General features: G+C 37.2%; 1 protein-coding gene across 3 annotated transcripts in view; it reads left to right on the top strand.

The window, feature by feature from the left end:
- A1CF (APOBEC1 complementation factor) overlaps nt 1-15,745 on the top strand; it is a 98,812-nt gene extending 83,067 nt beyond the window's left edge. Inside the window, exons 9-12 of one of the 3 annotated variants that reach the window (XM_066243388.1) lie at nt 7,199-7,404; nt 11,096-11,232; nt 11,956-12,107; nt 15,347-15,745. In XM_066243388.1, coding sequence (XP_066099485.1) covers nt 7,199-7,404; nt 11,096-11,232; nt 11,956-12,107; nt 15,347-15,498 — 647 coding nt within the window. In that variant the 3' untranslated portion in view covers nt 15,499-15,745. Of the gene's footprint in view, nt 1-7,198; nt 7,405-11,095; nt 11,233-11,885; nt 12,108-15,346 lie in introns of those variants that run through there. The other 2 variants (XM_066243389.1, XM_066243390.1) reach the window with 2 other exon arrangements.
- The last annotated feature ends 214 nt before the right edge of the window (nt 15,746-15,959 follow it).

Here is a 15,959-nt window from a genome sequence, read left to right as displayed (position 1 = left end):
AAAATATCCAGAATAAAAAATCTCAATTACATGGAAACCATGGAGTAAAATGACAGGGAATAAAAAATAGAATTTCTAACATACTCAATGAGATGCAAGAAAACACTAATGCGTAATTTAATGATCTCAAAAATTCAATTAATGAACAAAAAAGTACTTCACCAGGGAGATTGAAACTTTAAAAAGAGAACCAAATAAAGATGAAGAACTCAATACATGAATTGAAAAATGAGGTAGCAAGTTTAGCTAACAGAACACTCTAAATAGAGGAGAGAATCAGTGACATCAAAAACAGGCAATTAGAGATGCAACAGAGAGAAGAAGAGAGAGATGCATAAACTAAAAAAAAAGAGAGCTCTATAAGAATTGTCTGACTCCATCAGAAAGGGCAATATAAGAATAATGAGTATATCAGAAAATAAGAGGGAGAAGGGAATGGAGAGCCTATTCAAACAAATAATTGATAAAAACTTTCCAAGCCCATGAGAAGAGTTAGAGCCTCAAATCAAAGAAATAAACAGAACGCTGAGTTATATCAACCCAAACAGACCTACTCCAAGGCACATCATAATGAAATTGTTAAAAATCAATATCAATGGCAAAGAAAGAATTCTCAAGGCAGCAAGGGGAAAGAAGAACATAACATATAAAGGAAGATCCATTGGGTTATCACTGGACTTCTCAGCAGAAACTCTACAAGCCAGAAGACAGTGGACCCAAACTTTTAAAGTACTAAAAGAGAGGAATTACCAGCAAAGAATACTATATCCATCAAAGCCATCTGTTAAACATAAAGGAGAAATAAAAACAGACATAGAGAAGTCGAGGTAATTTATCACCAGAAAACCCCCACTGTAGGAAATACTCTAGGGGGTTATTTAACCAGATACAAAGAACAAAACAAATAGAAACTACAAGTAAAAAACTCCAAGGCCTTGCCCTGGCTGGTTATCTCAATGGTAGAGCATCAGCCTGGCATGTAGAAGTCCCTGGTTTGATTCCCAGCCAGGACACACAGGAGAAGCACCCATCAGCTTCTCCACCTTTCTCCTTCTCCTTCCTCTCTCTCTCTCTTCCCCTCCTACAACCAAGGCTCCATTAGAGCAGAGTTGACCCGGGTGTTGAGGATGGCTCCATGGCTTCCATGTCAGGCACTAGAATGGCTCCAATTACAGCAGAACAATGCCGCAGATGGGCAGAGCATCGCCCCCTAGTGGGCATGCCAGGTGGATCCCAGTCGAGCACATGCGGGAGTCTAACTGCCTGCCTCCCACTTCTAATTTTGGAAAAATACAAAAAAAAAAAAACCCAAAAAATTCCAAGGTCACAATAAAACAAGGATAATCTGTGACAACAACAACATAAAAAGGGAGAAGATAAAGATCAGCAGTAATAAAGGAGGATGGAGTACAGAAGAACGCATAAGACAATAGACTTTTGTAAATGACAATTTTTCTCTTAATAACCTAATGGTAATCACCCACAAAAAAAGCCACTACTGAAACACGTAGCTTAAAAAAAAGAGAGAGAGAGAAAAAGTATGGAATACCACCAAGCAAAAACAACTGACAGAAAAAAATAGAAAAGAACCAAACAAGATGCAGAGCTACCAGAAAGCAAAACATGAAATGGCTAAAGGAAATCCTCAAATGTTAATAATTACCCTTAATGTAAATGGATTGACCTTACCAATAAAGTAGCACAGAGTAGTAGATTGGATCAAAAAGCAAAACCCAACCATATGCTGCTTCCAAGAGACACATCTACGCTGCAAGGACAAAAGTAGACTCAAAGTGAAAGACTGGAAAATGATTCTTCAAGCAAATAATACCCAAAGAAAAGCACATGTGGCCATACTCAAATCTGACAATGCTGACTTCAAGACCACAGAGTTAACCAGAGACTAAGATGGTCATTTCATAATGATAAAGGGGACATTGTATCAAGAAGATTTAACACTTCTTAATATATATGCACCAAACCAGGGAGCACGAAAATATATGAAACATCTACTAACTAATCTAAAACTAGAAGCAGACAAAAATACAGTCATACTTGGAGACTAAACTTATACCACGCATATTCTCTAACCATAAGGCTTTGAAATTAGAATTTAACTGCAGAAAGGAAGTAAAGAAACCCGCAAAAATGTGGATATTAAACAACATACTTCTAAAAAATGGGTCAAAGAAGAAATAAAAGCAGAGATCAAAAGTTATATACAGACAAACAAAAATGACAAGACAACATATCAAAATTTCTAGGATGCAGAAAGTTTATATCATTACAGGCTTATATCAAGAAATGAGAGATCCCGGCCCTGGCCAGTTGGCTCAGTGGTAGAGTGTCGGCCTGGCGTGCGGAAGTCCCGGGTTCGATTCCCGGCCAAGGCACACAGGAGAGGCGCCCATCTGCTTCTCTACCCCTCCCCCTCTCCTTCCTCTCTGTCTCTCTCTTCCCCTCCCGCAGCCGAGGCTCCATTGGAGCAAAAGATGGCCCGGGCGCTGGGGATGGCTCCTTCGCCTCTGCCCCAGGTGCTAGAGTGGCTCTGGTCACGACAGAGTGACGCCCCAGATGGGCAGAGCATCGCCCCCTGGTGGGCGTGCTGGGTGGATCCCAGTCGGGCGCATGAGGGAGTCTGTCTGCCTCCCCATTCCCAGCTTCAGGAAAAAAAAAAAAAGAGAGATCCCAAGCAAACAACCCAACATTACATCTTAAGGAACTAGAAAAAAACCAACAAAAACAAAAAAACAGAGGCAACCCAAAGTCAGCAGAAAAAAAAAGAATAGTAAAAATTAGAGCAGAACTAAATGAAATAGAGAAGAAAATCTATGGAAAAAAATAATACAACAAAGAGCTGGTTCTTTTAAAATATCAATAAAATTGACAAACCACTGGCTAGACTCACTAAGAAAAGAAAAGAAAGAACTCATATAAACAAAATCCAAAATGAAAGAGGGTAAATTACCACAGCTTTCATAGATATACAAAGGATCATAGTAGAAAATGATGAAAAATTATATGCCACTGCCATGGCTAGTTGGCTCAGTGGTAGAGTGTTGGCCCAGTGTATGGAAGTACCAGGTTCAATTCCTGGCCAGGGCACACAGGAGAAGCACCCATCTGCTTCTTCCCCCTTCCCCCTCTTCTTTCTCTCTATCTCTCTCTTTCCCTCTTGCAGCTAAGGCTCCATTGGAGCAAACCCTCGGCACTGAGGATGGCTCCATGGCCTCCGCCTCAGGCACTAAAATGGTTCTGATGCTCCATGGTCACAATGGAGCAATGGGCTAGATGGGCAGAGCATCACCCCCTAGTGGGCATGCCAGGCGGATCTCAGTCAGGCACATGAAGGAATCTGTCTCTCTGACTCCCCGCTTCTCACTTTGGGAAAAAAATAAAATAAATTATATGCCACCAAATTTAACAATCTAGAGAAAATGGATACATTCCTAGAACTATACAATCTTTCTCGACTGAGTCACAAAGAAGTAGAAAATATAAATAGACCCATAAGCATAGAAACCTAAATATACCTATAAGCAGGGAGGAAATAGATACAACTATCAAAAAATTACCCCAAAATGTAGTCCAGAACCAGATGTCTACACTAGTGAATTCTACCAAACATTCATAGATTTGTTTCCTATCCTTCTTAAAGTCTTCCAAAAAATAGAAGAAGCAATACTCCCTAACACATTTTATGAAGCCAACATAACCCTCATACAAAAACCTGGCAAGGACAATATCAAGAAAGAAAACTATAGACCACTATCTCTAATGAATGCAAATGCAAAAATCTTAAACAAAATACAACCAAATCAAATACAACAAAACATTAAAAAATAGTACATCACAATCAAGCGCGATTCACTCCAGGGACACAAGAATGGTTCAACATAGGTAAAATGATTAATGTAATAGACCAGATCAACAAAACAAAGAACAAAAATCATATGATCCTATCGATAGATGCAGAGAAAGCATTTGATAAGATACAGCATCCCTTTATATTTAAAACACTCAATAAAATAGGTATAGAAGGAAAGTACCTCAACATAATAAAGGTCATATATAACAAACCATCAGCTAATATCATACAAAATAGAAAAAAAATGAAGTATTTTCCTCTAAAATTAGAAACAAGATAAGGCTGCCCACTCTTTCTATTGCTATTCAATACAGTGCTGGAAGTTTTAGCCAGAGAAATCAGGCAAAAGAAAGAAATAAAAGGCATTCACGTCAAGAAAGAAGAAGTGGCAGATGACATGATCCTGTATATAAAAAACCTCAAAGACTACACTGAAAAACTATTAGAAACAATAAACCAATACAGGAAGGTCACAAAATACAAAATCAATATACAACAGGCAATTGCTTTCATATATGCCAACAATGAGACCTCGGAAAATGAATAAAAAAATTCCTTTTAATAGTTGCAACAACAACAAAAAAAACCCTAGCAATACACTTAACAAAGTATGTAAAGGACCTATATAATGAAAACTACAGAGCATTATTACAAGAAACTGAAAAAGACACAATGAAATGGAAAAATATTCCATGTTCACAGATTGGAAGGATCGACATAGTTAAAATTACCATATTACCCAAAATAATGTACAAATTTAATGCAATTCCCATTAAAAAGTCCCTATGTCATTTTTAAAGAAATGGAACAAAAAAATCACCAATTTGTATGGAACCATAAAAAACCCTGAATAGCCAAAGCAATCCTGAGAAAAAAGAACAAAGCCATAGGTATTACAATACCTGACTTCAAATTATGCCACAGAGCCATGATAATCAAAACAGCATGGTATTGGCAGACAAATAGACACATGGACCAATTGAACAGAATCAAGAGCCAAGAAATAAAATCACATATATATGGACCAATCATCTTTGACAAAGGAGCCAAAAACACACAACGGAGAAAAGAAAGCCTCTTCAATAAATGGTGCTGGGAAAACTGGAAAACCACATACAAAGGAATGAAAACTTGACTACAGTCTGTCCTCCTGCACAAAAATTAATTCAAAATGGATCAATGTCTTGAATATAGGAGCTGAAACAATAAATTGAATAGAAGAAAACATAGGTACTAAACTCATGGACCTTGGCCATAAAGAACAATTTATTAATTTGACCCCAAAAGCAAGGGAAGTAAAGGCAAAACTAAATGAATGGGGCTATATCAAACTAAAAAGCTTCTGCACAGCAAAAGAAACTGACAACAAAACAAATAGACAGCCAACTAAATGGGAGATGATATTTGAAAACAACAGCTCTGAAAAGGAGTTAATATCCAAAATATATGAAGAACTCACAAAACTTAGCAACAAACAAGTAAGCAATCCAATTAAAAAATGGGGAGGGGAGCTAAACAGACACTTCTCCCAAAAAGACATACAAATGGCCAACAGATATATGAAAGATGCTCATCTTCACTAACTATTTGAGAAATGCAAATCAAAACTACAATGAGTTATCACCTCACATCTGTTAGATTGCTTATTATCAACAAGGCAGGTAATAACAAATGTTGGAGAGGCTGTGAAGAAATAGGAACCCTCATTCCCTGCTGGTGGGAATGCAAATTAATTCAAGCATTATGGAAGAGAGTATGGTGGTTCCTCAAAAAATTAAGAATAGTATTATCATATGACCCCACAGTTCCTTTACTGGGTATCTACCCCCAAAAAACTCAAAAACATTGGTACACATGCACTCCCCATGTTCATCACAGCATTATTTACAGTGACCAAGACATGGAAACAACAAAAGTGTCCCTCGATAGAGAATTGGATAAAGCTGATGTGGTACATATATACAATAGAATACTACTGAGCCATAAGAAATGATGACTGAGTGAAAAAAAAGTCAGGAAAAGCTAAAAACTTAATGATTTCACACATAGGTGAGATACAAAACTAAGACTCATGGACATAGATAAGAGTGTAGTAGTTACTAGAGGAAGGAGGATGTGGGGGAGGGGAAGAAGCAGGGGGTGCAGGAAAGGGTGTAAAGAGGCACAAATATAAGGTGACAGAAAATGATTTGACTTTGGGTGATGGATATACAACATAATTAACTGTTCAAATGCTATACAAATGTTTACCTGACACCTATGTACTCTTGTTGATCAATGTCACCCTGTTAAATTTAATTTTTGAAATTAAAAAAAAAGCAAATAGGCATGTCCAGATTACTATGGAAACAATAATTTTGCTGTGTTTTACTATTTTTCAGGAGACCACAAATGACCACTCTAGGAGCTATAGTCTTCAACAACCTTAAAATTTCCATACTCAGAATACAATCACTTCTCCAAAAATGATAATGCAAAAGAAATCATCAAGATTTCCTTCAGGATAATTGGCCTATTTGATGACAAATTATGTCACTAAAACATTTTCCATTTATAATCTAAAAATCACATCATTAAACAATTTATACATTAATTATAACTTGCCAACCAGTTGTAATGTAAGAAAAAAAACAAACTCTACTCCAAGGGGAAAAAATACCTGTTTTATAACAAAAAAAAAAAATCAATGAATGATGCTCATGGATGAAGGGTAATCAGTTTAACATTTTAATCTTTATGTCACCAATAGGAAATCAAAGTAGCAATGTGGAAAACAAAAAATCAAAAGGAATCTATTAATGAAACTCAGTGAAAATTTAACCTTACATTGATGTAAGATAGATAATGGTGAATTTAAAACATTTTCTAAATGTTGGTTTTCCAACAAGTCATTGGAGATGGAATTATTGGAAAAGCTAGAATTCATTTTAAATTTACTGATCAATGACAAAATGCATGTGATCATATCATGCTGAGATTTAAATACAAAAAAAATCTTTCCAACATTTATTATTATTCTATAGGAAAATGTCAACAAAAGATTGAAGACTGAACTGCAAAGTTCTTTACTGTACCAACTTTAAAGTTGCTCATGTACTTATCAATAGCTTTGATAGTAATGCTTTCTTCCACAAAGATTTATAATAATAAAAAAAAGACACCTCTGGTGAACTTTACCTTATGCTGAGTTTCATTACATTAGAATCCTAGGGTTTTCCAACATCTTCAAGGCAATAATCAATGTGACTTGGGCTAACTTTTCTATTACAGTAAGATTCAGGGTGATTTTCTGGTGGTTTGATTCAGTTTAATGCCTTCTTACATTCCTAGAAATTTACATGAATGTCCCTGTAGGGGCTGCTGGAGTGAGAGGACTGGGCGGCCGTGGCTATTTGGCATACACAGGCCTGGGTCGTGGATATCAGGTCAAAGGAGACAAGAAAGAGGACAAACTCTATGATCTTTTACCTGGGATGGAACTTACACCAATGAATCCTGTTACCTTAAAACCCCAAGGAATTAAACTTGCTCCCCAGGTAGGTGATGTTATTCCAGAGATAGTTTCTTTAAACTGAGCCAAAGTTCATTATTCATCTTTCACCAAATGATTTGACTTGATCCCTACTTGGGTTCCTGTTTTGTTTTGTTTTTACATAAATAAAGTGGCCAATCAATGTAATGTACCATCAGAGAATGATGAATGTTGCCGGCCATTGATCCATTATACATGTTCTATTTTTATTTGTTTGTTTAATTACAAAGTTTCATACTTTAAGTAATCTTCCACTGAAATGCAAAGATCCTAAGAGCTATTGAAAATTATTAACTAATACATTAAACAAAGTAACTTGAAGCAAAGACCTTAGTTCAAAATCAATGCCAACTTTTGTGAGCAAAGTTGGTTAGCAAATGAGAAGTATTTGTGACAGCGAATGAAGAGACCATTTAGGACACCTTTTCTGGCAAACATCATATTTAAGAGAAAACACCATGCTGTCTATGGTGGTATTATTACACATATTAATTATAAGTTGCCATCAGTCATATCAAATTAAGAAATGAAGTTTTCTACAGTGATTATGTTGAATTTTAATTGCTTTTATTTTACAGCGCTAAGTTTCCAGGTTCTGCATGAGGCTGTGGTTTTTATTATTGGAATATTAAAAATGATAAAAGCTGTTTTTGTACGGAAACTGAAGAACAAATATGGTTAAATATAACACAGAACTGGTTCTGTGTTAACCCTTAGACTGTTCCCTGTACAGTACGCACACCTCTCTGCAGAGACACTTTGGCTGAATAATATCCAGTTGTTCAATTATAGTTTGTATATTCTAAAGGAAACTTTCCTTTTCTCTCACCAAAGGCATAAGCCTCAAATTTAAGGAAGTAGCCTTATAACTGCAATCAAGTAGAAAACTTTCTTTTTTAAAAGCTCATCTTGAGTATTTTTTTGTAGGATTACTGGCTATCTTATCCACACAGGTTAGTACATCTAAGGTTTTTGTTAATTCCACCTGGACAATTTAAAAAGATGCCTGTCAGGGTGGTAAACAGCAATCATTTGTTTGTTCAAAATCACTTATTGGGTATTCTTTATACACTAAGTATTTTTCTAGGTTCCGGGAGTAGAAAATTGAACATAACACAATCCTTCCCATTAAATTACATATACGGCACTGGTTCTGGACGGTTGGCCCAGTGACAGAGCTTTGACCCAGCATGTGAAAGTCCCAGGTTCGATTCCTGGTCAGGGCACACAGGAAAAGCAACCATCTGCTTCTCCACACCTCCCACTCCCCTTCTCTCTCCCTCTCTCTCTCTCCCTCTCATCCCTTCCAGCAGCCATGGCTCAAATGAGCAAGTTGGCCCTGGGCACTGAGGATGGCTCCATGGCCTTGCCTCAGGCGCTAAAATATCTCGGTTGCCACAATGGAGCAGCAGCCCCAGATGGGCAGAGCATCAGCCCCAGATGTGGGGGTTCCCAGGTGGAACCTGGTCACCTGTGCGGGAGTCTGTCTCTCTGCCTCCCTGACTTTTACTATATTATATGGCACAGAAAAAGCAAGCCAATTAGAAAATGGGCAAAAGACATTTTTCCCTGAATAGACATTTTTCCAAAGAAGATATCCAAATGTTTAACACATAAAAACATGATGAAATCCTACCATTTATTACAAAATGAATGGACCTTGAGTATGCTAAGTAAAATAAGTTAGAGAAAGACAAATACTGTGTGATCTCATTTATATGTGGAATCTGAATTTTTTTAAAAAATCTAAACTCAAAAGATATCAGGTTTGTGGTTATCAGAGGTGAGTGGTAGGGGTGGGGTAATTGGAAGAAGGAAGTCAAAAGGTACAAAATTTTAATTATAAGGTAAACAAGTACTAGGGATGCAATGTAAATATGATGAGTATAATCAATACCACTGTATAATATATATATATAAGTTGTTAATAGAATAAATACTAAGAGTTCTTATCATAAGAAAAATAATAATTTTTCTTTTTTTCTTTTTATTATATCTATATGAGATGATGGATGCTAGCTATACTTATTATGGTAATCATTTTTCAATATATGTGAGTCCAACTATTATGCTGTATACCTGAAACTCATACAGTGATGTATGTCAATTATATCTCAATAAAACTGGGGAAAAATATATGGCAATTCAGTGAGAGGATACTGACATATACATAGAGAATTGTAATAAAAGCTAGTAAGTACCATAAGTTTGGTCCTCAGTTTTCTGAGCTGTGTGCTCAGAAAACACAAAGCTAGTCATCCAACTTCCCTTGGGTTATAACCCAAAATAAGAAACCTAATAAAAGTACTGGGAAAACTAGAAATCGCCTAAGAAAATAAAAAATAATGATCATTAATTCTGTATAACAGTTCTAAGAGCTGCTATATAGCATGAGTAATGATCTCTGCTTTTTATATCAAACCCAGGTTAAAAATTGGCCAAGCTTTTTATTAAGATGTGAGTAACCATCTCTATTAACTAACAAAAATTCTTCAATGAATTTGTCCCTGAATTTCTGCACAAGAGCTTAGAAACCAAAACCAATGTCACCCCCAACCAACATGGATGGAGTCTTAATAACTCCATAGTGGAGTTGTGAACTTCAGCTGAGAAGAGCAGAGGGGCTAGTACTGCCCTGCCGCCAGGAGCCGGAGCTGCTGCTCCTTTAGCACGTCTACCCAATGGGCATAAACAGAATATCTGCCAGTTAAAGCAATATCCTGTTGCCCAGGAACTTTAGGGAATGCTTTGTAGATGATAAGCTACCTGACAAAAGTGAGAATATTCAGAGAAGAAGTTAATAAAGAAGATAGGAGCCATCTATAAATTTAATGAGCTGGAAGATGTTACGTTATTGCAGCCAGACCGGTGCTAGAACAAATGAGATAAGCTTCATAGAGTCATCTGAAAACCGTGTTCTGTCCCCAAAAGTTGTGAGTTTTTTTCAGACTTATGGCCTATTTTGCACAATTTACTGAATTTGGTGACTAATAGGAGCACCGGGGCTAGTGGGCCACCAAAAACAGCTTTAGGATGAAAAAATTAAGTGCCTTTAGCCATGTTTTAGTTTGGAGAAAAGATAGGAGGAAAAAATGCAGGCAGATGCTATAAATCAGATCTTTGTAAAAACAATCAGAAGTGGTGTTTTGCCAGAAACATTGCAACGGTCAATACCCATGTATTAATAATGCTCATCAATAAATATTAACCCACTAAATGTTGAAACTCTATTGTTATGAAAATGTGAAGTTAAACCCCATGATAAATAACATGAATAAGAATATATTGTATTCTTAGGTTATTTTCTCTAAACCATGATAATCAGAAGGATTGAGGATAGTGATGAGTAAATCCAGCCACACAGTGCTGGAGTATCAGTTTGTTTAAATAGGAATTAAATATATCAAACAAATCATAAAATTAAACCTTTGGTAAAAAGTTATGGCTAATGCACTAAACTAAAAACCTATTAGAATAAGTGGTGTGAAGATTTTTTTATGAATTAATAGCCCTTACATTTAAATAGAGTTCAAATTGAGTTAATCTTAAATTTCATGACTCATTAAACCATGTGGCATTTTATATCTTTTTATATTAGCTTAAACTCTGAAGAAGAGTTTAAAAACCTGAAAACTAGAGAAATAATGCAAATGTGACATATGAAAGGGAATTTTTTTTTTTTTTTACTCTTGTAGATATTAGAAGAAATTTGTCAGAAAAATAACTGGGGACAGCCAATATATCAACTGCACTCTGCCATTGGACAAGATCAAAGACAACTGTTCTTATACAAAATAACCATTCCTGCTCTGGCCAGCCAGACTCCTGCAATGTGGGTAACCTCTCCAAGTTCCTAATCATGTAGATTTTAGAATGAGAGAATCTTATAAATGTAATATCTTAGCACTATCTAAAGAAGATAACTAGTCAAGTTTACGACCCACTCATTTCTCATTAAATGCAAACATTGAGATGTAGAGTTGGAATGTATGGACCAGCTATGAGGCTGACATCTCAAAGCCTCCAAATTTTATATAGACAATGAAGACCTGGCAGAATAATCAACCAGTGGGAAAAAACAGATGTAAAAATGAACAGAAATGAAAACTATAACCTATTATTTTATCTGTATAATATTTAAGTAGAACCATATGAAATAGCCATTGTATACAAATCAACATCATGTTCTGTCATTTAAATTCTGGACCAAAGATACAACCTCGCTGTTAATGGATATTGCCTCTGAATTTCTACCTTGAGTCCACATTTCTACATTATTTTAGGAACGGTAGTGTCCCCCATGTACCTTAGAAAAGCCATATAATGAGTTAAGTATAAGTATGCTCCAGTAATGACATCAACTATCAATATTTTAGGTCAATTCACAGATACTTCTCCATGCATACCGTATATATTTAGAAACTTTAATAGCAAAAAGAATGAAAAATACCCACACAAAATTCTATTATCCTATCATCTTCATAGGCTAACAGCACCTTAGATGTTCACCTCAGTAGCACAAGTGTAAAATGCCTACCCTGACTATGCCTTCCAGCCACCCTTTTACACCTCCGAAGCTAAGTGCATATGTGGATGAAGCAAAGACATACGCAGCTGAGTTCACCCTGCAGACCCTGGGCGTTCCCACGGATGGAACCAATGCTCCAACCGCCGTGGCTACTGCCACTTCTGCTCCAGCTTTTCCAGGTATGAAACTATTGGGTCACAAATGGTACTTTGCAGAAAGTGTTTGGAAAGCCCTTCTGGGTACCATGGTCTCAGAGTTGTTTGTAAACTCTACCTACAATAAACTTGATTTAAGCTATTTGCAGCCAAAAAGAATTTGTCAGATAAATGAACTATTCAAGTATGAGGCAAGAGAATGGAGCTGGACAGCGGAAGTGGGCCTGGTCTCGGCGCAGCTGGAACAGCTGTGTGATCTTGAATGAGTCCGTCTCTCTGCATCTGGTTTACTTTGGTTTGGTTCGGTTTTTGGGGGACTACCTATTAATGGCTAATGTTTATTTGAGCTCTGTGTGCCAGGCACTCACCTAAATGCCCAGCATGCTTAATGTTACCTCAGTAATGCCCATGATCCCACAAGAGGTAGGATCTATTATAATGCCACTGTACAAATGAAGAAACTAAGTACTAGAAAGGCTAAGTCATATGGCCAGGGCCACTCGGCTTTAAATCAGCTTTTAAGCAGTCCTTGTGCTCCCTCCCCAAAACCAATCTTTGATTTTATTTTTATTACTTTAATTTTTTTAAAGAGATCACATTTTTTCTTAAATTATTTTAAGTAAAAAACTGTGTGTATGTGTGTGTGTGTGTGTGTGTGTGTTGAGAGAGAGAGAGAGAGAGAGAGAAGAGAGAGATTCTTTTAATATGTGCACAATCAGGTCTCATTTTATCTGTTAAAGTTTTGTAATGGAGCATATGCTGATTGCTTAAAATAAAGTCTATCTGTAGAAAAAGAAGCAAGTCTTCAGGGTCACATTTAAAAGACTTTTCCCCATTTATTATGTACCTACAACAAATGCTGATAATTAAGAAAAAAAAATGAAACCCCTAGAGAGGAGCAGACCAATTTCTTTTTTATTTTTTTTCTCAACATTTAGTTTGAGAATTCCTTTCTTAGTAATAAAAGTTTCTTTTAAAGAAATCAGTCATTCTGACTTGTCACTGTATTTGTATACCCCCATAAGCCCAAATCAGATAATTCTGACTAGACCTAGAAATATGGCATTCCTATTGATTGATTAATTCATGTATGGTTATATTACGATATGAGAACTCTATATTCTTCACATCTACAACACCTGGGGCTCATTCTCATTTTCTTTTATTTCTCAAAAGTCATTCATATTTCCTCTACTCTGGCAGGTGAGGCTGGAAATAATGCTTCACATGCAAATGTGACCTCAATTCCCACTCTGTTCTGTAGAAAGATGTGTGGTACACACCTGAGAGGTTACCAAGACAACAGCTGCCACTGCAGAGAGCAAGGTCTCCCCTGGGCTGTGCTAGGGCCATCAACCTATTTGCATTCCATGTGTCTACCCGGGATATGTGCCAGGATGTCTCAGTTCTTAGAGAAAGTTAACTTCCAAAGTTCAACAGAGAAAGTTGCCGAAAGCTGTACCCCAAAGACCCATAATGAAGGTACTATAAAAACAAATGAGCCACTGTCAGGAGAATTTTAAAGTTGGCTTTGACATTGGAAGAGGATTTGTCTGACCAGATGGTGGCGCAGTGGATAGAGCATCGGACTGGGGTGTGGAGGACCCAGGTTCAAGACCCCGAGGTCACCAGCTTGAGCGTGGGCTCATCTGGTTTGAGCAAGGCTCATCAGCTTGAGCCCAAGGTCACTGGCTCGAGCAAGGGGTCACTCAGTCTGCTGTAGCCCCTCAGCCAAGGCACATATGAGAAATCAATCAGTGAACAACTAAGGAACCACAACGAAGAGTTGATGTTTCTCATCTCTCTCCCTTCCTTTCTGTCCCTATCTGTCTCTCTCTATGACTCTCTCTCTGTCACAAAAAAAAAAAGGAAAAGGATTTGCTTTTTTTCAAGAATGTTGCATCTTAACCTCACTTCTATTTGCTCCTACTACAGGAAGTAAAAAAAAAAATAGGACATGACAGTTGTCTTTGAGAATGCCTAAGAATTTGAAAACCTCTCATAACTTTAGTGTGGAATGAAGCAGAGAATAATAAACTTCAAGGGAAGAATCTGAAACACAAATACTCTTGCGCCTTAGAAGTTATCCAAACTGCAAAAGAAAATTCAAAATCCCTAAATGTAAAAATCTATGCTACACACACATACATATACACATTACTTACTTACTCACTTACTTACTTACTTAATTTAAAAATACAGCTTCCAAAATCATGAAAGTAATTGTTAACACATTTCTCATCTCCTCGGGAAATGAACCAAACTTCACTAGTGCATTAGTCAGCATTATTGCCCAAAGTGCACAAGCTAAGGAGTGGACTCAATTTTTTAAATAATAGTCCAGCCAGTTTCCTGCCACCACCTCCTGAGAAGCCACCTAAAACAAAATCAATGTGTCTGGGGTTGGGCAGACTTCCCGAGTACATAAACCAAATGGGCTTTCATTTTCTTTAAATCAGCTTCCCAGGCATTGCTTAAGTATAGTTTATGCTTTTTCTTGTCATCTTGAACAATTTTTGGGTCATCTCAGAAATACCCAGATTTTGGTCTAAAACATTAACAGGGTAATAATACTGCTTTGAGATAAGAGTTGCTATTCTCTCTTCTTCTAAAGTGAATATTAATCAACTAAACACAATACTAAAGTGAGAGCACAGGATTGTTTCTTTATCAGTCAAACCCCCTTGTTCCCTCAGCATGAGGATGAACTTACGAATACACTGAAGGCAGCTTGATGGTAGAGTAAGAAGATATTATTTGCTTGTCAAGGTGAATTCTAAATATGGTCAACTAGGTATTTGCTTTCATGGTGCTATACTATTTCTCCGACTGATCTACTCAGTCCCTACACAAACTTCTTGAGTAAAGGCGATGTCTTCTAACATTTCATTTAGGTGGGGGTGGGGCTGCAGCTGAAGCAGATCCACAGAGCCCCACCCCCATCCCTGCCTCTATACATTCTGAGAACCTCTGAAAAAGTTCAAAATCCCTGCTTTAATCAAATCAGCATGCTATTAAGTTTCTGTTTCTTGGAATTTTCCCCCAGTGTTTCTAATTCTCTAAGCATGAAGTGATTATGCCACAGGTGCTTGTTCTCACGACTTCACTTTAAGGAATGCTGCCCCCTAGTGGATGAGTCCCCTGAGAGCACCTTTTAAAATGTACAGATGAGAAAATGTATCTATCTATTCCAAAAAGATGACAAGCCAAAAGCAAGCAAATTGGAATTCCTTTCATGAAGTTTTCTCTGCCTCCTTCTCCAGGATATGCCGTTCCTAACGCAGCTGCACCTGTGTCCGCAGCCCAGCTCAAGCAAGCAGTGACTCTCGGCCAAGACTTAGCAGCATATACAGCGTATGAGGTCTACCCCACTTTCGCAGTGACTGCCCGGGGGGATGGATACGGAGCCTTCTGAAGATGTCTTTTTATTATTATTATTTTTAAAATAAGTCACAAAACTTCATATAGAAGAAATAAACCTCTCAGTCCCCTAATGATCACACGTAATACTTTTCTTCACTTGATGCCTTTTATGGGACTGTAAAGCTTTTATAGAATCGTGGTGTGAAAACATTATTTCTAATTCAACCAAATGTTAAGGAGCATTTTCTCTAATGGAAAGCTAAAGAGTCACTGCCCCCAAAAGTTGTTCTTTCAAGGTTGCTGAGTGTCTTGGGAGTATGTTTGCAAACCCTGACAATTGGAGAGACATCTTTTAGCCAGCACAAGTTCAGGGGCTGACCGGACGTGGGCAGTCAGAAAGAACAATGAGAGCCAAGTAAACCCAGGCCTTAACTCTGGTTTGCAGCTGCTTCTGTGATATCCAAAGTCACAAAGGCAGAGGCAAGGTGGAAGGCTGCTTTTCAAAACATATTC

This window comes from Saccopteryx bilineata, chromosome 9 (genome assembly GCF_036850765.1).
Source record: "Saccopteryx bilineata isolate mSacBil1 chromosome 9, mSacBil1_pri_phased_curated, whole genome shotgun sequence".
NCBI lineage: Eukaryota > Metazoa > Chordata > Mammalia > Chiroptera > Emballonuridae > Saccopteryx > Saccopteryx bilineata.
This window is presented reverse-complemented; position numbering and strand designations above follow the sequence as displayed.